The following is a 23,918-nucleotide window of genomic DNA, read 5'->3' as shown; positions in this document are numbered from 1 at the left end:
CAAGTGATGGTGACCTTCCAGAAGTGGTAATTTGCATTTGTCTCTACCTATACTTACAATGCCCATAAAAGCTAATATCACATATAATTTTGGTGAACATAATTGATATCCCTCAGAATAAAGATCAAATGAATGAGCATGTTAAGACACGTGCTAAAAATGAACCATATCAGTCTGTAAAAATTTTGTAAAGGCTTGTAGAAAAACAGCCTTTTCTTACTACCTTTTGTACTAACAGTTAGTAATTTCACTGAACTCCCCCAGAAACACATTTTTCAGGAGTATAGACAACTTGGGTAATTTCTTAATTAAAGTTTTAGAGGCTTTTAAAAAGCATAAGTCAGAGAGCAATCTCAGCCTAATCTGTTTTGCAGATCCTATGTCTGTTTTTCATCTCCATTGTAATATGAATGAAAACAGAGAGGCATAAATATCATCCATGCCCCCAAATTGATTCTATTAACAGTTCTTTTCCTACCAAGAAACACAATAATACTGTCCCCACTGGGATTAGAGAGAAGGATCCTTGCTCAAGAATTTGGAGCTCGATCTCACTAATGCTCACCAAGCAGTAAAACAGGTGAGGAGTTACAAGCAAGGCAGCTTTTCTTACACCACAGTCCCTTCTAAATAAAAACACCTCTTGTTCACTGTTGGAGAGGTAGGGCCTTTTTTATAAAGTGTATTTTAACATGTTTATACCTGTTCCTTTGGATATTCTTTTCTTGAAGTGTTATCAATCGTAAATCTGGATGAACATTTTTAATTTTGACAAGAAGCTCTTTACTTTCCCCTCTCTGACATCACTAAAAGAATAATTTCAGACCATTGCTGCTTGTTTTTTCACCATCTTTGTAATTCCTCCTAATCAGCACCTCCTTGTGCTCCAACAACTCCACATTTACTGTGATATTCTTAATACATTTTTTCCCCTAAGCCTAGCACTTGTCTTTCCCCAAATCACATTTATTTCTCATTATATTGGCCCTTTTAATTTCTGGATGAGCCATGGTTGATTTGAAATACATATTGAAGTATTCTAACAGGAAATAAACACAACTGAGGGAATAAAGGCAAAGAAAAATAAATAATTATTGAAATTTGTTCTTAGAGTTGCCTGGATCAAAAAATACATTTACATTAAGATTAATTAAATATAATATATATTCACACATCTACTCAGATTCCTGCAAACTGGTCAAATCTAATCACACATATTATTTTGCATTCTAATTATACCCATTAATCTACATTAAAGATTTGTTTCTGTACTTTTTAAACCTAAAAGGAAAAGCAAGTTTATTGTTAGAAATATTCAGTCCAAACAAAAGGGGAAAATGTAATGGGTTTATTAACCAGAAAGGAAGGACTAAATATGTTTAGCTGAAGGATAAAAGATCTGCTCTTTCATACCTGCCTGTACTGCACTCACCAGCCTTCCAAAAAGCCAAATTTTTATGATTAACCACTACTTTCAACCATTTCTTCTGGGAAATACAGCTCAGTGCTTTCACTCCAGGGCATCTTTTTATTCCCAAGAAACCCAAATGACTCCTGACTGCTCTACAAGGTGACAAAGCACAGGCCATAGCCCTGCTCAGATGGGTGATTTGGTGCCCAGCTGCAACCTAGGATCCCTTCCTCCTCCCTGCAGTGCACAAAGAGAGTCAAAGAGACTTTGTTGTCAGCTTGGAAAAGGGATCCAAACATTTCCCTAAATCTTCTGCTGTCATCTTTTCCTCATTTGCTCACCTGAGCCTTGTCCCTCATGCTTGCACATAAAACCTCAGAGATTTGCAGAGAGTTAGGCTGCTACTGGTTTCCTCTTGATTGAGATGGTAAATAAACAGCCCTGGCAGTTTATAACTTGATAACTAAATTAAACTATTGTAATGACTTCCTAAATATTTTCCTGTACGTCATCCGACTGTTGTCTCCTATGGATGTTCTCATCTGCTTCTTGTAAGGTTTCGTTTTAAAGCCTCATTGTAATGTTTTATGGAAATATATAAAGAATATTTGATGGCTAATATCTGTAATGACATTTATCTTCAGGAATGTGTTATCTGGCATCCGCTCCTGGGCGCAGATAAATGTCATGGCAGATCTGTCTCTATGGTATAGTCACACAATGTAAATATATATATATTTACACCCCTGCTGTTCTTCAGCAGGGAAGCTGTTCCTGATGACAGCTGAAGCTCTGAAAAGAAGGACAGGAAAAAAAAAGGGGAGGGGGAAAAACCCTCAATTTAGGAGCATCAGAATGATGAGTTCTCTATGCTTTTCAACTGGTAATACTTTGTACATTGTTTATCTTCACTAAAACATATCTATCCACAATATCAAGACTAAATATTATTGTAACTACAGGGGGAAAACCCCACAGCAGCAGTCTTTGGGTTTAGATATTGTGGTAATAATAATAATAATAAAAAAAAATGTCAATAATGGTTGTTGGAAGAGAAGAAACCAAAACCTTTATCTACTTCTCAGAATCTTTAATCTGAAGCTGCTACAACACCACACTGAAAAGTGACCTTTGATATCCTGGAGAGACATTTGACATTGTGCACTCAGAGATCCAGCTGCTCCTGCTTGGCTGCATTCCAGCAGCAGCCCTGCCATGGGAATTGTGTTCCAGCATCTTTCCAGCTCTGGTGGCACATCTTGCAGCACCATGCTGGCAGCAGAAGGAGCTTTGAGTACAGAGCATCCAAATATCCAAACAAACAGAGGGGGTTTAGGAAACTCTTAAGCAACTACGGTAAGAAAAAATAAAAAGAAAAATTACAGTGGCATGGAGGAAGCACATAGTTTAAATATTTGCAAAGTGTCCAGTCCTGCTCTGAGTAATAGAAACAGCACAACTCAAGGATTTAAATGTGGGGAAAGATAAACCAATACAACCAGGACACAGAGAACTGAGATTTATCACTCTGTGTCCCAAGGGCAGGAGCAGACTGCATTCCCAACACTCACCACTGCTCAGCAGGAAGATACTGATGACAATTTCAGGAATTCTGACTCTTGACACCATTTTTTATCACAGTCCCTTACTGGACACACTTTGGTGAATGCACCTGCAATTTCTCATTTACCATCAGTACTCTTCCTTTCAGAAAAAGAAAATCTGCAGAAAATTCTGTCTACATTTAATGGAAAGAAACAAACAAACAAAAAATTGCAAGGAAAAACTATTTTTTTCCTTTTATTTTCAATAGATACATTTTGCCAAGGCAGAAAAGGAGGAGAGTGACTATGTCTGTATGAAATAATCATTTCTCCAGTGTCCAGCTTGCAGTGACCAGGACCTGCAGAGCCAGCACAGCTCTTGCTCTCCATGTAACTGAGACAAAAATAAACCCAGACAGGGCTTGAGAAGCAGGAGAAGAAACCAGGACCTTGCTCCCTCCATAGGTGGCTGCACCCACAGGTTTCCCTGCATGAATTTGGCTAAAAATGGTGGCTACTGCAGGTACCAAAAAAAATTGGAGCTGGGTTTTATTTTTGGTGTTCTGGGAGCCCTAACCCAAAGCAATTGCTCAGCCTGCCACCCCCGTTTTTACCCCTCTGCCTGCACACTAAGCTCTCCCAGTGCCCAGACATGCCACAGGCTCCTCAAAACAACCTGTGGAACAGGAAAGAAGGAGGAAAATGTCCAGAACAATTTTACATAGCTTCACTGAAGTAAGGTGCTATCTACTTTTAGGCTATTCATGAGGAAAGTGGAAAATATCTTCAAATAAAAGGCTTCATTATGAATTATTTGCTCAGATCAATTATTGGTTCTGAGGTACAGTCTTCCATTTGGCCTCAGTGAGAAAATAGCTCCACCACCAGCAATAAGACATAAATGTTCACATAATATATATACTGCCTCTTTCATTAACTAAAATAATTGTAACCAGACAGATCATACCAAGCTGAATCACACCAAGGGAACAACTGCTCTGAACTACCCAAGCCATTAGACAAAAAAGCTCCTGCCTGTAATTTTCAATCAGCCACTACATTGTTCAAAACTGCTGACTGACAGCATAAGCACCACATAAGTACTGTATCCTCACACTTGATTCAGGATGGCAACGAGAACATAGAGCTTTTGGTGCTAGAATGAGCTGATGGATTGATTTAGCAACAGCAGGGACATTCTGTGCTCAGATATGACTACAATTGCTCAATTATCTCATAAGTGATGATGATTTCCAAAGACTTGTGATAAACACACGCAGAAGATGTGAAGCCCAGCCCTCTCCCTCTCCCTCACAGCAATTATAACTCTCACTTGGAGGCAGATCCTTGATTTTGGGGATACAGAAACATTCCCGAAGATGCTTTAACTCGTCCTTTTCATCTAAGTGGAAAGCAAGTTTTTTGTCCGTGGGACTGCATCCGAGCTGCAAGGCAGTTTGTTCCAAAATGCTTGATGGGGACACAGGAGAAGATGGATCCATTTTCAGGTCATTCAATTTCACCTGAAAGTCAGAAATTCTCAGAATTACCTTCTGCAGTTTGCATAGTCACGAGTGGCTGATAAGCAGCCACTAAAGCTGCATCATTCAAGACCCAAACTTACTCGATTTAAAGCTTTTAGAAAGTGAAGTGTCTGAATAGAATGGTGAACCTGATCAAATATTTCCAAGGCAACATATTGCTGTAACCCCCAAAGGCTTTTTTTCTTTCCCTTCTATACATACAAAGCTCTTTCCTTTTTAAACTTTATCAGTCTCTTCTAAGTTCTCCCACCAGACTGACAGCAGCTCCAAATGCTGGAGTGTCACTCACAGTCTGGAGACGTCAAAGCCAGAGGCAGCATTGTTTTTTCTGCAGCCTGAGCTCCTAAGAATAGCAGGTGCACAGATACACTGAAGTTGTTTCCAGGCTGTGCAATGTTCAGCCCCTTTGAGCATTTTTTGTCTCAGAAATTGGAGGTGGTGTGTGTACATGGCCGTGCTCATGTGCAAGGGCAGAGCAGGCAGGGTGCAGGTGTCAGGCAAACAGAGCTTTCAACATCAGGGCCTTGAATTAATATTTCCTTTCAGCTACACCAAATATTCTACTGGTTTAGATCTGTTTCTCCTGGGAAAGGAGAGAAGCCAAAGAGAAATCAGAAATACGACAGACCATGAATTCTAAGAGAACGCCCAAAACTAACTGCAAAATTTACAAGCTCATTGATCTTGATATGAAAACAGTGCTGTAGCTGTAGTGTTCAGAGACACCACTGTGTTCCAGACAGCACTTGTGCACTTGGCTTTACAATTGGCAGAGAAGGTTTGCAGCACATACTCTGCATTTTAGGGCAAGACTTCCCTGCTGTGTTTTGTGGCAGCAGGCAGCCAAAGCCTCAGTGAGGTGCTTGGTGTCTGCCCCAGTTTAGGGAAATGTGCAGTTACACCACACAACCTTCTCCTTCCTTTTAACATCCCCAGGAGTCTTGGTGCAAAGGAACACTCGAGGGGATAGGCTGAAATAGGATGGATTAGCACCTAACAAGGAACACAGACCCACTGGAGAATGTGTCTTTTTCTCCCTGTTTGAGAATAAGCACATATCTTCCATAAGCTCTGATTTCTTAAAGCCAAAATATCCTACATATAGCTATCAGAAACAAGCTGTGGATAGAACAACAGATGACTGTTGAGAAGAGCTTTGTCAACACATATGGGAAGGACAACGGTTGGTATTTAAATATAAACCCCCAAACAGCACAGACTCCTTGTGCCAATTAACCCAAACCTGTTTATACTCTGGCCAAATGGCCAGCATGATGCTACTTACCTGCTTTAATCTGCTACCATTTGGTTTATGATGAGAACATAATCTTTTTCCCCTCCAGACTTGATATCTTACACAGTAACAATTTTCCCCCTCCCATCAGCATGCAGAGTTAAAGAAAAAAAAAAAAAAAAAAAAATAGCAGCAGGTTCTTTAAACAACAGTTTTTACTCAGCTAATATTCACCCTCCCCTGGGAATTATTGGAGACATCCTATTTTTATGCTGTCTCCACACAGGTCATTCACACCTCCTCATTGTTGCCAAATTTATCATCCCCACTCATTCACCCTAATCATCCATTAGATGGTAAAAAGGAAAATAAAATGGCAAAAAAACCCAAAACAAAACAAAAAGAAAAAAAAAACAAAAACCCAAAGCTATTTCAGCATCTTGGTTCTCAGAGTGCTTTTCAAGGTTTCTAGGAGGCTCAGGGCTACACCCAGGGACACTCTCAGGGCTACATCCTGGGAGCTGGGTGTGATGCTCAAGTGGCCAAACTGACTGGGGTCTACAAATTACAGGATTAACCAGTAAATGAGAGCTTATTTCCAAGCAACACTTGGGTCAGCCCTTGGAAAGCTGAACTAGGCTTTGTTTCCAAAGCTTGTTCATTTGATTTACAACCCCAGCATGGATATCCTGATCCCATTATCAAAGCATGTCCAGCACATACATAATAAAGATAGAGTCCTCTATTTTTAATGAGTGCTTAATGCAAATTATGTTAAAGAATCCTTAGATGAGGGGTTGAAAATTATGTCTCCTTAACTGTCTCTTTCTAGGTAAAAGAATTGCCAGTAGAGTGTTTTCTGTGAAATCTCCTTCCCACTCAAGTTAATGCCTGGATTTTTAAATTTTTTTCTTATTTTTTAGCTCCCTGGTGACATACGTCCTGGAGGTAAGGAGCCTTTTCAGCTCTCTAAACAGACAAATCTTGAGTTAAGAATATTTGTTCAGTGATGCCCTGCCCCCATGGTCCCTAGGAAGGGGACCATGGAGTTTTAGTATCTAGTATTCTGAAAACAGCCCAAGGGGGGTTTGAGAGCCTCCAGCATTCCTCTGCTGACACCACTGGGGCAACTGCCCTGAAATTTGTGACCAGGAGGTGGATGATAAGGGTGCTTGAAGGACTATTTGATATCATAACCACATTCTTCTCATCCAGCCTGGATTCCCTGCTCTACACCCCATGAACACAGCACAGCTTCCTATTATTTATCTCACCAGTCACCATTTTTTATCAAGGACACCCAGTTATTACAGTGGATTAATGGCCACCATATCCCAGGTCATCCACTGACCCACCTGGCAAGCACAGAGGGGTTTTGTTTCCATTTGAGGCCTGACCCAAACCTCACTGGAGTCAATGGGTGTCTCTATTACAGACAGCAATTCCTGGATCAGCCTTTTGCTTCCCTGCCATTGCTGCACCTGATCCATGACTTACATTTATTGTGATTCTTACTGATGTTAGATTTTGACAGCAAATATAATATTAAATACAAAGATCTAGAAGTTAAAAAAGATTAAGTGCTCAGGGGTATCTGATTTAATACAAACATTATGAAATAAGATAAAACTACTAAAATAAAATCAATCAAAATCCTGTTGGGGAATGAAATCCCAGAGATCCAATTCTGAGACCAGCATAAGAAAGTACTTTTGTCCTTTGAGTGGGAGCTAGGCTTCATAGAGAGGAATCCCAGAATTGATTGGGGTTGACTTTTCCAACCCCGATTAACTCTGACTGCCATTACCGTATTTTTTTTATTATTTTCAGAATAGGCTCCTGTGCAATTATTTACAATAATTAATGAGACATTTGTTGTTTTCTACATGTATAGTAAACACATTTGTGTAAGAACAGCACAATTTATCTCCTTGTAATTGAAAACAATATTCAGTAACCTCTTCAAACTAAAATTCAGACACATCAGTGAAAAATTTCCCACTTTGATAAACATGGCTCTAGACCAGATTTTTTTTTTTTAATACAGCTTAGAGAAAAAAAAGAATGTTTTAAGAGAAACAATTTGTCTCTCCACATACTCGATAAAAAAGACACTCAGGTGTTTTCATATAATTCCAGAGTGATTTGGGTTGGAAGGGATTTTAAAGACCGCTTTGTTCCAATCCCTGCCATGGGCAGAGACACCTTCCACTAGACCAGCTTTTCTTCTTTCTTTCCTTGAAACTTTATCACAGTTTTTGACTTTTAAGATTACATGAAGTCAGTATATTTTTACTTTTTTCTTTTTTCTTTGCTCTTTTGCTCTTCCACAGGACTTGCTTATACTACAGCATGATTCAGTGTAAAAACTCAATTCTGACCATAGGCAATCTTGCATATTCAGAAAGATCACATGCAACTTAAATTAAGAAAAACAGTCATTTTTCCATAATTTACCAGCCCCTATCAAACATTGGCTTCTACTACTTACTTCCCATTTTAAAGTCATGAAAGACAATGGATGAGAATTAGTCAGGCACAAGTGTCTGGGTGATTATTTCAGTTTTGTCCTTTATGCATAATTTGCTAACTAAATAATAAAAAAGTGAATATTAGCAAGGCCTCTTATCAAACCTCCTCAGGAAGGTCCATTAGGCTTAATTATATGAATGATAATTTGTCCTGGTTTAGATCAGCTTATGTCTTTATGGATCTCCCCTCTGTCTTGATGTCTTTATTAAAAAAAAAAAAAAAAAAAAAAAAAAAAAACCCTGAACCCTCCCCTTAAACCTTTGTTTTAAATATCCCAAGATGTTACTCACAGTCTTCCTACCCAGCACAGGCAGGCACACAGTGAATCCCTACTTAGGCTGTGTCAGTATCCTGGGGGGAAAGGGCTTCTGGTGGAAATCGCCTGCCCTGCACTTTGTGCCCTCCAATAGCCGCTCTCCAGATTGCCAAACACAGCTCAGCCCACAGACCTTTGATATGTGGAGGCTGCTGTCCAAATGCACCCTTTGGGGAGGAAAACTGGGGGTGTGCACACGTGTGGGTGGGGAAGTTTGCAGCACAGGTCCGGGCTGTCAAAATACACCCACTGGAAGCACCAATAGCGCCGTAATTGAGGTTGGCTCAGAAAACAAACAAAAGAGGAACTCCAGGACTGCCAGCGTGCAAGGGCTGATTCTCTTCCCATCTTTACACCAAAGAAATTGCTTTGCTTGAATATGATTTTGCAGAGGGAAGTTTCTAAAACAGCACAGCCCAGAGCAGCATGCAGCCTAGATTACTTCAGGTTAAATACACTTCAGTGGATTTGTTTAAATTACGGAACTGGAGAGAAAGAAAAATCTAAATATTCATAACATCCCCAACAACAGACACGCAGCAGCAACCACCACTGTATAATTAAATAAGTTATACAGCACAGTGTCACAGCTGCAGCAAAGGAATGTGACAGAGAGGAATTATAATAAACTCAGTTACTTAGAGTAATTTAGGCACTTATTGACCTTCATGTCAAGAAGCTCTGTGGTGCTAAAAGTAATTTTACATAGAAAAATCATCTTTTCTCCTCTGCAGTGGAACCACGTTGTCCTGTGGTCGGCAGCCCTTCCTGGGAGGGGGTGATGAAACTCCTGAGCAAATAACTCCTTGTTGCATGGAGAAACAGCCACAGTCACGTGCCTGGCTCCCCAGACTCTGACCCCACCAGCCACACACTCTCTGAGTTAACCAAAAACCAGGTGTACATGTAATTATTTCTCCTATTATTATCTTTTCCTTTGTCACCATGGCAAAATTTAAAGCTCTGATCTAATTATGAAGGCACCCCTCTCCATATGGGCATGGGAAAGCAAACATGGTTATAATGAAAGTGGTTTCAGACCAAACTCTTTCACTTTCATGAAGGAGACAATCGACAGCAGAGCAGCAAGAGGTCAGCACTGTTTGCAACCACATGGCAGAGGGAGTGGTGGGAGTTTACACAGAATGCAGATTTGCCAGGGTGGAAAAGAGAAGAAGAATTAAAGGTGAAATTAGGAATGGACAGGGTTGATCTCTCTCTCTCTGCTCTCTATAAATATTATCTCAAACAGCCACGTGTTTGCTCAATCCCCTCCATTCAAGCTTTAGGGACACCCATTCCTACACACAGTGAGAACACAGGAATGTGGAACAAGAAAATACAAAAAAATATGTTTCCATCCAGCCTCTGTGAAGCTTCAGAGGAAGGTTAAAAAAAAAGGAAAAAAAAACCCCACAAAAATAAAAAATATATAACGGAACAGTGAGGAGATGAGGAGAGATATAGGGGCAGAAGGGTCAGAGTTGTGGACTAAAAATGTAATTCAGAGATACATCTCCATCCTGGAGTTCTGTGTGCCCAGACCCCTGCAGTAATGCTTGTTTATTATCTGGATTTCCATTTTCAGTAAGCACCAATAGATGTGACACTCTTGAACTGCAACATTTCATCTTCTTTGCTAGAAAAAAGCCCAACAAAACAACCGCACAGAACACTTAATATTGACCCAAAATAGAGCTGACCTCTATCCATCAGTTCCTGCAGTATCATTGCCCTCTTTTGCACTGTCAAATGACTTTTTCTGGGGCTCCCCACTAACTCAGCTTGTTTGCTCCACCAGCAAGACAATGGGACTGCTGATTAAGAAACTTTATCCTACCAGGAATCTGGTCTGAGAAAGAAGCAGGAGATTGGAGCACTTCAGCTACTGAAGCAGAAGGGACCCAAAGTCAAACTCAGCCCAGGAGGGTATTTATTTCTTGTTTGGTTGGCCATTTAGGTCAAACCAAGCTGAAATACACTGCAACTTTTCAATTTGCCTTTGGAAATAAAGCTACACAAACAGTGCAGTGAAAATTTTCCCACTGCATTTCCCTCTGAGTGAGCATCGTGCATTTTAACCTTGATTGTCGACGGTGGCAGGAAAGCAGCTGTGCTGGCAAAGGCCATATGTTTGCAGACTTTTATGAGAATTGGAATATTGACCCCTTCTTCCCAGCTATTCTTCTCAACCCTTCTGCTGGAATAAAAGGAAAATAGAGACAAAATCCTTTACCCCTAAATTCAAGGCTTAACATACAACTTGGATACTTTTTCTTTCTTTTAAGCTGCAGAACAAGTAAAATGGTCTGGGTTTTTTTGTTTGCTTGCTTTTTCTGTGTTGCTGTGAAGCAGCCAGAGGAGGGGAAGGAGCTGCTGTAAGTTACAGTAAGACCAATGTACAAGGGAGTGAGGCCATAGGAGATGGCCAAAGTCCCAGCAGCACAGGTCTGTGTGGCAGGGAGCAGGCAGAGAGTGCAACAAAGGCAGCTCAGAACTCACCCCCTCAAAGGAACTGTTAGGGAGACAGTTTAGAGAAGGAAAAAGCAGAATAAAAGGATCTCTGTAACTAAGGGGTGTGTGGGGTATGTGGGGCAGGAAAACACATTTCCACACCAACATCTTCCTTACCTTGTACGCACATGGAGCCACCCACAGCCAGCCACATCCTCAGGTGTGCTGACACTGCTTCATCTCATCCTCCCCTCCCAATTATTTGCTGTGGCATCTGCCATCCATCACTGCCCCTCTAGAGACCTCTGGAGCCCCAGCCATGGGAGCCTTGTCCCTTGGCTGGAAGGAGTTGTGCGAGCTTTTCCACAGGAGCACCTGTAAAAGTTGTCACAAATTAATTTGACAAAGCATATGCCTTCTTCTGAAGCCTGTAACAACAACAAATAACCAAGGGCACCCTAAAGCAAGCTCAGCCCTTGCCAGATGGGCTGCCAGACACTGGGTCCATCAGGTGATGGAGGCTTGCCTTGGCACTGCCAGCCCTGAGCCTTCTTGCTGTCAAGGGGGTAAAATAATCCAGCAAACAAAGAAGGATCCCCTTTAACAGGAATAGGCAGGTCCTGCCCACAATGAGACGCCCTGGAGGACCCTGGGGCAGGAAAACTCCGTGGTTCTGTGGAAAGGAGCAGCAAAGCAGTGATATGTCCCAGCAGCACACACTGCACCTGCAGCACGGAGCTGGCTCAGGCACAGATGCTCAGAAAAAGCAGGATTGTCTGTATTTACAAGGCAAGCCCCACAGCCAGTTTTTAAAGCATGCCATCTGCACCTTGTGATGGCACGATGCATTTCACCTCAGGCTTCACAGCAATCGCTCAGTAAACAGCAGCACAAAACCTTTGGTCTCCTCCCTGCTGAGCTTGCTATAACAACTTTCTTATCACTTTTGTTTTCTCTCCACTCCATCGACACCCCTGCTCTGCCCAAAGCTCCTGGGTTAGCTGAGGTCACATCTCAGCCCTGTGTGATGAGGATGCCCTATGCCTGCCCTCACTTAACTGGTTCTCCTCCCTCCCCCTCAGACCCCAGCCAGTTGTTTTTTCCCTCTGAAGTTATTTGAAGGGAACATGTGTACTTGGCCTTTTTGCAGGAGTGGATTGCTCTGACTGTCTGATTTTAACTTTTAGTCTTCTGATTAAGACTGAAAAACCCTCAGTCCATTTAACTTTACTTTATAGACACTTAACTCTCTATAATGATGATCCAGTGTTTATATTTTTTATTTATTTATGAAGCAGTCATTAGTAGTTCTTGCTAAATAATTAATTACCCTTTGAGTAGCCAAAATGAGCTCCTGAAACCTTCCTCCCTGTCTGAATGGATTTTCCCTATTTTCTTTTCAGTCAGACTGTTGGCACATCTTATCTAAATAGATATGAGTTTTTCCTGTTATGTGACCTGCTCCTAATATTGTTTTTCTTCAGGCTCTGTATCAGTAATAATTTTTATTTCTTTCTGAGTCATTAAACATAATACTTGTCCTTTAAAATCCATTCTCAAAGTAGCGCCTCTATGAAATAAAGAAAAAAAAATCACAGTAATAAGAAATTATTTACTTTTCTGCAGTAACACTTAAGGAGAACTATTGCACTACTGCACTGATAACAGTAATACCCAGAGAGGGACAATAAAGGAATGAGAGTCAAGTGATTTCCACGTAAAGGGAACAAGAGCAGTAACTCCCCACGGCTCTGAAAGCTCCATGCTAGCTGCAACAGCAGGAGAACATATTTTGAATAGATGAAATTTCCTTGTGTCTCTCCAAGTTAGCTGCTACTAATAAAAGATGACTGTACCTCAGGTGCCCTCACCTGCATTTCCAGGCTGGATGCACACATGCTTTGTTTTGCTTTTTTTTTTTTTTTTTTCTTAAGCATCTTGCTATAAGGAATGGGTTATCACTGTTGTTGATCTTAATGTTTTGCAAAGAATAGGAAATTTCCCCCAGCTCTGGTCAAATATTTGGTCTGAATGCTTGCTCTGGACACAACAAGGACACTTGGAGTGGTTTTTACCAAAGGCAGGGACAGGAGGGGGGACATGCCTGTCCCTTCCTGAGGGAGCACCAATGTGATGGCCAAGGGGGCATTTGAGAGACTGAAAGAAAAATGGGAGATGTGAAATCCCCTTTTCTCATGGCACCCCCTTTTCTCATGGCAGCTGCTTGCTCTGTGCTATAAAATCCTAAAAATCAAACTTGGGGATGGATTTCCAGCAAACCTCCTAGCTGCTCTTTCTGCAAGGTGCTCTCAAAGGTGTTTCTTTCTACCTAGCACCCAGGGAGGAGCTGTGTGTCCAGATCCCACAGAACAGCACAGCCACCAACTTCTCCATCTGCCTGTGCCACATTTCCTGCCTGTGGTCACAGAGCTTCTGAGAAAGGGGAAATCAGACACCAGCTACAGCTAGATGCAATGGGATAACAACAACCAGAACTTTCCTTTTGGCCTAAATGTTTGTGCAGAACATCTTTTATGATGTTCTTCACACCATTGCAGGCTGACAAATAGCTGAGGACATGAACTGAGCTGAGGCAGACAAACGATCCCGGTGCCTTTCCCCTCCTTCCCTGTCCCTTGTTTGCAGCTCCATAAAAGTGAATGCACTTCACACTTTTCACTCCTATTTTTAAGCTCTTGCAGCAGTTAACACCTGGAACAAGGCTCAGGGAGGGGAGGAGGAAGAAAGGCAGGACAGAAAATAAGAAGCTGAGCTTGTACTACATGTGGGCTGTACGGAAAGTGAAATAAAATAAAATAAAATAAAATAAAATAAAATAAAATAAAATAAAATAAAAGTCCAAAGGCCACTCATAGCACAGTACAGGTTAATGAAGCATCATGTGGGTCTGGACCCTCCAAAAGCTGGAATTGCAGGGTTGGGCTCTGCCTGATTTAAGTAGTGCTCTACTGTTCTGGATGGCCTGGAATGAGCAGAGGAACCAACAGCACATAAAGGATGGTGGCAGGCAGCAGTGTGGGGTGTGTGATACCCGAGGGAGGCCAGCAGTGGCCTAGGGCAGGGATGCAGCCACACTTATCCTGTGATAATAAACTCATTCTGCAGCTTTCTCTCTGAGCAGGTTTAACAGCAGTGGCATTCTCCTTGGCAAAGCTGAAAATCCTGGAAAACACTCCAATGCTAAATAACATGAGAAAAACAACAAGCTTAAATTAAGGCCACCAGGGCACAGCAAGGCTCTTGCCAAGGGCCAGAGGTGAGGAGAAAACCTTGAGCTTTATTCACAAACCCAGCAGGATGCACAGGAACGACACATCAGTACCAAACTCTGTCTGGAGAACAAGTGCAGGTTCTTGTGCTGCTCCAGGAGGATTTGCTGTCCACACACTCACTCTTCTTTCCCCAGCTCAAAGCTGAACCTCCCAGCCCTCCCTGAGCACAGATTTTATCTTTGTTTGATTCACTAATAAACTGATTAGGCAGCAAATCAAACCGCAGACCGGGTAAGGTATAAACAGAGCTTTGGCCAATGCTGAACTCCATATTGATATTTATAATCCCCAAATAACCCTTGCTCTGCCCCCTCCCTGCTTCCAGGCGGTGACTCAGCAGGCACAGAGCTCCATTAGTATTCCCAGAGCATTTCCTTCCCACTGGCTGTCTCCCCTGGGCTGTGATCAGACCCATCAGGATGTGCTGAATTGCTCTGAGGAAGGTTACAGGTCTCCATAGGGACAGCTCATGATCTTTGAAAAATGCATTTCCCTCCAGCAAGCTATAAATGCTTAGGAGAGTTGCTAAAGATCACTCAAAATAGATTATTGAACACTTTGATGCTGCACTCTCATTTTTGTGTTATCATATACTTAAAGTATATTAAAAGATTCCCTAAATACCAAGTGCATTTGCCTGGAAGATATTTGTATTTTCCAAAGCGAGAAGAAAATATCTTTGTATCATTCTAGGATATGTAACACTTTTTCTGCTATCCTGTAGGATGGATTATAAGTGTTTGACAGTGCTTTTTTTTTTCCCCCTTCTTTTTTTCCCTTTCCCCAGAACCACTGACTGTTGTGATAGACTTTAGTTAACTTCTTTGGATTGTTTTCAGCCTCACCAAGAGTCTGCAGTCAAAATGAAAAAGTAGAACCTTCTGGATCCTGCCTTGATAAGGTCAGACTGTAGAATTTTTCTTTCCAGCAATTTAGCCAGGCTCTCTCCTTGCAGAATACATTTACTTGGTAATAAACATCTCCAGACAGCCGGGCTCTACAGACTGGAAACAATTAAGCCAAAATTGGGGAAAGCAGCACATGAATAAGTATTTCACTTTTCAATGAAATTGGACTGGAAATTTCAGGAGCAAGGAAAGCAACAATGGTTTCAAATTGTATTAATTAGACATATTTGTAAAAAACCTGTGCTCATGCCAGTACCTTATGCATATTTTAATATCAAACTATGAAGAAAATGTGCTGGATAATCAAAAGCCTTTGGTGCTGTCCTGCTGTGGTCAAGCACCAGACACACACAAACATTTAGGGAACATAATTCAATATCTAGTAGGAAGAACAAAGAAGTTTAGCCATATTTCTTTGGCTTTACAACATGAACTCTGCTAAGCAACAGGTTAAAAGGGTTTGTCTAACTAAAGCAGAATAAGATTTAAATGCAGTTTATTCCAGAAATGAATTAACACTTTATGAAAAGCCTCATGTCTCAGATAAACAATAAAATAAATGTTTAGCTGTCCCACCTTGTTAGAGATCCAAGTAAAATTCCTTTGTAACAACCCAGAGTTTTTCTACCATCACAAACACTTCACCAGATCCTAAATTCCACAGTTTTCCAATTTTTGCATGAAGGCTCTTATTGCAAATCCACCACCTGTCTGTGTGCAGCAAGAGAACAAAAAGCATCTGTTCTGTTATTTTTAATTAGGTTATCCTCCCACACCTCCCATGTCCAACATCCTCAAATAGTTTAGATGCAAATTCTTAAATAATTTAGAACTGAAAAAATGCACATCATGTTTGTGTCATTATTTGCTGTGGTTTTCTCAAGAGTCTCAGAACTGCTATGAAACTAAACTTGGTTTTAGAAAGAACTAATTTATTTTTTTATTTTTTTTCGTTTTGGAAAGTTCACAGCATTTTCCAGAGGAATTATTGAACATTGCTAATAGCTTGATCTGAGTTATAAGGCATTAGGAGGACACAAGCAGGAGGAAAGGCAATATATAACCTTTAGATGGGACAATTAGAGATCAATTATTAGAGCCAGAGAAGAGCATTTGAAAGCAGTTTCTTCATTAATCAAAGATTATCTCAAATTAGAATGTTTAATTATTTGCCACAGTTCCTTGTATTTTCTTCTCCCCCCAAAAAAAAAAGAAAAAAAAAAGATTGAAAAGGCAGAGGCTTTTTGAAAGCTGCTAGGTTTTGAACATTCAGTTTTAACATGATTTTAAACCTAAAATACTACATATTTTTTAAAATAGGTAGCAGTGAAATTGCATAACTGAGGAGATTATATTGAAGATGCACAACTGATGATTTTTATATGCTAGATCTGTTGGGTTAACTATTTGACTGTCCAGATAACTGGAAAATTATTTAAATACAAATGGTAATAAAGGAAAATATGGGAGTATCCTATGCACTGTAGTGACCTGGGGCAGGATCCATGCTTGATGTTTGATTTAGATTGAATTTATAGACAGCTGAATTTTAGATTCTTAAAGAACTGAGCACATCCAAAACCTAGAGTGGGAGGCAGTACCAGGAGCAGGCACAGAAAGGGTGATCAGAGCAGCTGGTGGGCAGAAAATGCTGGGCAATCCTCCAAATGGGAGCTGCAAAACCTGCTGGAGATAAATCCAGATTTACCCTCCCTGGGCTGGTGGCCACTGCTGACCAAACCAGGGCATTTGTACATCCTGAGAGCTGGGAGGAGCCACACCTGGAGAGCAGGAAAGGCCTTTGGCAGGCAGGGATTTGGGGTGAGCACAGGGCAAAGAGAGCTTTGCTGAGAGCACTCTGCACTTCAGGCAGGTTCAGTGTGGCTCAGGAGGAACGGAACTGCTGCTCGTTGTGGGAAATAGAAAATGTATAAAACTCTCAGAAAGCTGTGTGAAAGCAAATCTCAGGATGGAGAAATGCAAAAATGCCAAAGATGCAAGGACAAAAAACAATAAGATCATGAGCTGTGTAAAAATAGGCCTCAAAAATAGATACTAAACAAAATAGTAAAAATAGGTAAACTTAATGAACCTTTATCCATTGTTTTAAGCTATTACAAGCAAGCATTGTTCAAAGTAAGATGTATGTGTAGCTTTATTAATTAACCTAAACAAAGACTTGTCAGTTTTTAATATTATGCTATTAGCTAAAAAAGTTGTTAAAAAACTTTGTAACAAAGTAAACTTCATCTACTGTTGTAAGAGACTGAAGCTGTTTCCATCTCCTTTGTTTAGTTCTGTAAAATAAGGATAATAGCTGTAATGGAATAAAGGCTTAGAAACAGCTACTCCAGCAGTCTCATCCTGTTGTGTACATATATATGTAAATATAAGATTAAAAAATAAAATGAAAAAAAAAAAAAAAATCCCAAAATCCCAACAGAGATTGTGGATCCTGACAGCCAGACACAGATGCAGATGCAGGCTGGGAGCCCAAACTGTTCCCCTTATGAGATAATTTTCTTACACAGACACTTCTTTCCTCTTGGCCAACCCCACATTCAGTCCATAATAAAGCTATTTTATATCTTTATTCCTTTCAAGGTGTATCCTGAACTTGGATACAGACTTCTTCTCCTGGATGACCTTCTCTCTTGCAAGGCCCCATCCTTTTTTGGCTGGGTCAGGATGAGGCCAGGCATGTTCAGAGTCGTTCAAACCAGGATTTTAGAATCACTGAATCATTTAGATTGAAAAGACCTTAATATCCTCGAGTCCAACATTTCCCCCAGCAGTGCCAAGTCTGCCATTAACCCACGTCCCCAAGTGCCACAACCACACATCTTAAACACCTCCAGGGGTGGTGACTCAAGCACTGCCCTGTTCCAGTGTTTGATAGTCCTTTCAGGGAGCAAATGCTCCCTAAAATCCAATATAAATCTTCCCTGCTGCAACTCGAGGCCGTTCCCTCTCCTCCTGCCCCCTGTTCCTGGAGCAGATCCCAAATTCCCCTGGGAATTTGTCAGGGAGTTGTGCAGAGCCAGAAGTTCTCCCTGAGCCTCCTTTTCTCCAGCTGAGCCCCTTCCCAGCTCCCTCAGCCAGGTCCCTCCAATCCAGCTCCAGTGAAGGTGCTGCTCTCCATGAAGTCACAACACCTTTTGCACAACAGGTAGTGGAAGATACTCTGCTAAAACATGAAAAAACAAAAGCCTCTTTCATTTCTCACCTAGTTCTTGCCTCAGAAAGGTTATTCTACAATCTTACTTTAATGAAGTAAAGGCAAAATGTGCTTCCTACTGGCATAAGCTGAAGAAGTTGATACCAGCCAGATATTTTGAGAGACAGAGCCCATGAAAATGGTTTACTGACATATGTGCAGAGGCTGCACATTTCTGGCAGAAAGCAAGCTTCACTTGACCTTGGAGGAAAGTTTCCAACAATTTAACACCAAGGGCTCATCCATTGTGTGTGTTTCCACCAGCTTTACCTGTCTGTGAGCTCTCCACCATCCTTCTCCCATTTAAGTGTTGAAAAATGAGGCCATGACTTCACACTCAGTGTAGACCTAAGTTTGAGATGAAATTTTTGCAGAAGGATGCATCTTTTCATTATGGAAGTTCAGATCCTGAAAGTTCCCAATATCTCTGACAACCTCTATGAGCGTGGACAAAAAAATATCAGATAATGATTGCATTAATAAAAGGCACTGAAACTCTGATCAGGATTTTCTGGCTTGTGTATTAACCCACCTCTGAAAATAAAATACCTGGTTGGTATAATTCTCAATGCATTTGTCCTTTAAGAAAAAGAAAAAAGAAAAAAGAAAAAAGAAAAAAGAAAAAAGAAAAAAGAAAAAAGAAAAAAGAAAAAAGAAAAAAGAAAAAAGAAAAAATATGGGGAAAGGCAAAAAAAAAAAAAGGAAACAAAACCAAACTAAGAAAAAGACCAAAAAAAAGCAGTTCAGCTATTTGAAAACTGACTGCATACATGTTGAGGTATGTCTGCAGTATATCAGGCTTAACCCAAAAATGCCCTCAGATATTCCTCTGCACTCCATTACAAAAGTCTGAAAACAGAGTTTATTACAGCTTTACTAAAGACAGCACCATAATTTTGATGTCTCAGGGGTGATTGGAATAACATATCCCTGTGGGTTATCCCTAACTGTTATTAATCAATACCTAATCTTTTTCTCTATCACATAGAAATATTACTATTTTCAAGCCTCTCAGAGCAGAGCTAAGGTAAGAGCCACTCCTGTCAGCCAAGCTCTCAGCCTCACCATGGGCTTTTTCTACAGTTCCTCTAGTGGAAAAGTTCTATAAATACCACCAATAAAACCTCTTTCATGTTCTCCCAGTGTGAGTCTTAGGGATTTCACTGCTGGAGTAATACCCTGCCTCCTCCAGAAGGTTATTTTTATGGGAAAAAAAAAAAATATATTTATATGTTGAGCTAGAAAACCTCAGTGCCACAGGAAGCACTACTCATGAAACCAGTCAGAAACCACTGAGAGCTGCAGTGATACCACTGATGATTGTGCTGCTCACACTCAGCACAGCCACAGACCCAGGTTTTCCTGCTCCTGCAGGAGACTCTGCCCTGCAGAGGGGCAGGTTCCCATCAGGAACCGGCAGTGACCCCATGCACAAAGAAATTGAGTCATGGGGTCCATAGGACAATAACTTCTGAATTAAAATCCAACTAATAAGTGAGGAAATTATATTCTGGGAAAGTATCCCTGATGGAAACAGCCCACATATAGGTAGATACAAATGGAATTTTATATTTAAATATCAATGTCTTAGCACCCATTCAGTAATGAGGTGGGGGGGTTGGTTTTAAAGTCTGCTATCAGATACTGGAGCAATAAACAGTGTGTTGTGAAAATGGCATTCTCTAATCCTCTCTTTCCCCTGACTAAAGAAGGACAAATGTGGTTAGCAGAAAACCTGCACAGGAACATTTTCTAATTATTCATGTGGCTATAAATGATCCCTGGCATCTCCTAACATGATGAAAACTGAAGATGTACAGTACATGCCACTGGGAAAAGAGTGCAAATCCTTCCCCATTCCCCTTGAAATGAAACTTTTGGCCTTGCTATGGCAAAGAAATAAAATTGAACACACAGTTTTATGAAGGTTTAAGATCTCCTCTTGTGTTGGCCACGTACTTCCAGCACCTCTCTTGTGCCAACACCGATTATCAAGTTGTTTAAAAATTGTTTTAAAATTAATTATCTACTTTTTTTTTCTTTCTATTTTTTTTTTCAGTTTAGTCTACCTTACCTTTCAACTCATTATCCAGCTGTCCAGAAGGTCACTCAAATTTGAACTGCTGGCTTATGTGGGAGAAGCAGGGATGTTTGCACAGACAGAAGAGGGGTGAAGGGATGACATATTCAGTGCTAACTTGAGCCTTTCAATCTAATTGCAAACCAGAAATTGCCTGATTTACCCTCACCTGAGGTAACAGAGATGCTCATATTACACTGTAATCTTTCATGGTGTGTTTGCACCCATTAACTGCAGAGCAAAACCACACAATATCATAAAACAAATTGGTTCTGTCTGAAAATGGGAGAGACAAACTTGTTAGAGAAGATGGAAATCTGTGCATTTCACTCAGAAACAAGTTTTACAGCTCAGCCATAAATACCCAAAAATCTTGCTTTCTAATAGAACTGTGATACAAGTTAATATATTTCATTTCTAGGAGGTACATGGAGAAGTAGAAAATCCTATGTGTCCCCATGCCAAACCTACAGATGGAAGATGAAATGTTTATATTTTTGATAAAGTTTGCCCACACAGGAATCAAGCTCAATCTAGTGCCAGCTGAGAGTTAACTCAGTCACAGTGTTTCTTACAGTGGCACACAAAATAAATTATATCATATCTGTATTGCCATAAAATTATGGTAGATAGTCTTGAGGTGGCAATGCTAAATAAATGTTTATGAATTTCTTAATATAGTGATTTTGAATAGTAGCTATTTCACAATTTGCTTTGTCCAATAATCAGATTAATTTGCTGATGGAAACATTATGCTTTTTTTCCCTATTATTTCTGTCTTAATGGAATAATATCTTTATTGTCCTATTCTATTTCAAATAATTACATTATACTGAGCTTTAACAATTCACAAGCCATTCAGAAAAAAAGCCCAAAATGAATGCAGTTATTAAAGTGACATTAAGTGCTTTAATAAAAATTTTTGGTCAGGGCAGATGTGTTATAAATAAATTCAAATGCTGTATTAACCTTAAATTAAAAAACAGAAAAATCGCGGTCAGCGAGAAAATTGGATTTCTTACCAAACTTTGCTTTGCAAATTCTGAATTCCCCGAGAGGATTTTACTGGAAGTGATACTTAACCTTTAGATGTCATGATCTTGGAATGGCCAGGTGCACACTTCTACAGCCAGGCCAATTATCTTCAATTAAGCAATAAACGTGCAAGGCTTGTTCAGTGCCAGTGGAAATTGCCCAGATTTATACCACACCTTCAGAAATACACTAAGAGTTAAAAAACAGAATCACCTTCCAGTAAGACCTTAATGAAACACACCTTTATGTAACTTCACCATTTAATACCTTTCATTTAGATTTTTTTTCTTCTTTTTTTTTCTTTTTTTTTAGGTTTTATGGTAGCCTTAAAGAATAAAATTGCTTGGCTGTCCTAATTGAAAATAGAAAGCATATTGCTCTAGTGCCTTACAGGGGTGTCTTAACTACTCACCATGGATATTTCTTCTAGACAGTGACTATATAAAAGATGAACATGTTGAGTGGGTTTATTGTAAAACACCAAATTTATTGGTGCCGTTCATTTTTTTTTTTTTTGGAATTTACTCTAAAAGATTACAGTCACCTACTCTGCAGGAACAACAGTCACAAATCTGCACTCAGTTTACTCACATGGCTTTTTGGGGTTTGCTATTGAAGAGGAAGAAGAAAAAGATCTACCAGAGACACATGCTGGGAATTTTCTAAAGATGCAGCAAAAATATCTTTGAATTTTCCTCAGAAGTAACATATTCTGTTGAGGTGATACTAGTGATCAAAAGGCATTAATTGCAAAGGTGTAAAAGAGGGGCCATATGGGCCACCTTGGTGTTATCAGGACACAAAAGAAAAGATCCAACAGGTGGGAGAAAAGTGAGATAAAGTGCTCTCACTGATTTTGACTGGGTGTTTATGGGCCACTTAGATCACACTTTGCTCTACAACACAATCCCTGAGTGCACAGAAATTTTGAGATTCCCAGAAATGCTGTTGTGCTTTGCCTGGCCCAAAAAAAAAAAAAAAAAAAGAAGAAGAGATTTTTTTAGTGTGTAGTGAGAGAAAGCAATACAGGAAAAACATGATTTGACAAAATGCTGCATAGCATTTCTAACCATCTGATGTGCCTTTTAAGCACACTTATTCTCTCATTCTCCAACCTGTGTTTCCAAAAGTGAGTCTTGCAAAGAGCAGTGACATCAAAAATCACAGTAACTATGTCTTTTCTACTGCAAAGATAAATCATTTTTCATATCACTTTTTGTCCATAACCACTTCTATTTTCATTTCCTTTCAAAACTGCAGGCCCAGGTCTGTTCTTCTTTATATAATATCATAACTAAAGCACTGATCCATAAAAATCAGGCAAAACCATGATGCAGAGGACAACCAGAGCTCCAGCTCAACTCTGGGATTCACACAGAGCCACACTCAGAGCAATTAACTCAGATTTCTGTATTCACAGGGCCAATGCAATGGGTTGAGTCTCAGCAACCACATTCTGAGAACTATGGTTTACCAAATTTACAGGAGACAAAGTTAAAAAATCCAAAATATTTAATGCTACTTTTGCATATGGGTCCTCTGCTGGTATTTGAAGTGTATTCTGTATTTTATATTCCTCTCTGTGTGTGAAATTAAGTGCACATTGACTGGCACCAAGAAATCTGAGTTTAATCAGACTCCAAACAGGCAGAAAACATTCCCAGGCTCCAGCCAGCTGGGCAAGGGATAACACAGATTGCTGGATTGAGCCCCCAGCCACGTTTGCCTGCCCTCCATCTTACTGACACAAGGGAACTCACTGGATTAGCATTAACCAAAAATAAAAAAATAGAAAACAACTGCACCAGCTGCCAGGCAGCCTCAGAGGAAATACCCCATTATTTACTGCAGTGAGAAATTCCTTATTTTACCCTTAAATACTTTCAAGCATTGTAGGATTCATTCTTTAAAATTTGTTAAATAAAGCTGCAAGGATTTTTTTTCCTGTTCCATATTTAACACAATATTTCCTGTTCCATATTTAAAAACTTTTTGCTGCAAGTTTCCAAATGTACTGTATCCATAGATGTCTATTATGACCATCCCACAGAATGAGGTTTTAACACAACCTTAAAGGAGCCTATTTATAAATTGGATTTTCCAGTTCTCTCTGGTTTGGATGGTGAGCATGAGAGACTCACACTCTTCTCAGATGAAACTTTCTGTAGAGTTTCAAAAGCAGCTATTGAACAGCTCTAATAACCAAACTCCTCTCAGAGTCTCTGAATAATTCCAGCAAATGTCTTTGCCTGGCACTCAGTAGAGATAAAAAGGGTTTCACTAAAAATCTCAGCCTCCTCCTCCCTGTTACCTTCTCTGGCTGTGAATTCAAAAATTCAGTCATTGCCAA

The 23,918-nt window shown here is 40.1% G+C and overlaps 1 protein-coding gene across 1 annotated transcript in view; it reads right to left on the bottom strand.

Moving 5' to 3' along the window:
* KYNU (kynureninase) overlaps positions 1-18,800 on the bottom strand; it is a 67,027-nt gene extending 48,227 nt beyond the window's left edge. Inside the window, exons 1-2 of the mRNA XM_033065018.1 lie at positions 18,724-18,800; positions 4,289-4,478 (exon numbers count right to left, since the gene is read on the bottom strand). Of these exons, the coding sequence (XP_032920909.1) occupies positions 4,289-4,478; positions 18,724-18,756 (223 nt within the window). The 5' untranslated portion in view covers positions 18,757-18,800. The remainder of the gene's footprint in view (positions 1-4,288; positions 4,479-18,723) is intronic.
* Positions 18,801-23,918: the final 5,118 nt, after the last annotated feature.

This window comes from Catharus ustulatus, chromosome 7 (assembly GCF_009819885.2).
Source record: "Catharus ustulatus isolate bCatUst1 chromosome 7, bCatUst1.pri.v2, whole genome shotgun sequence".
Classification (NCBI taxonomy): domain Eukaryota; kingdom Metazoa; phylum Chordata; class Aves; order Passeriformes; family Turdidae; genus Catharus; species Catharus ustulatus.
Note: the sequence above shows the minus strand (reverse complement) of the source record. Positions and strands in the feature narration are given on the sequence as shown.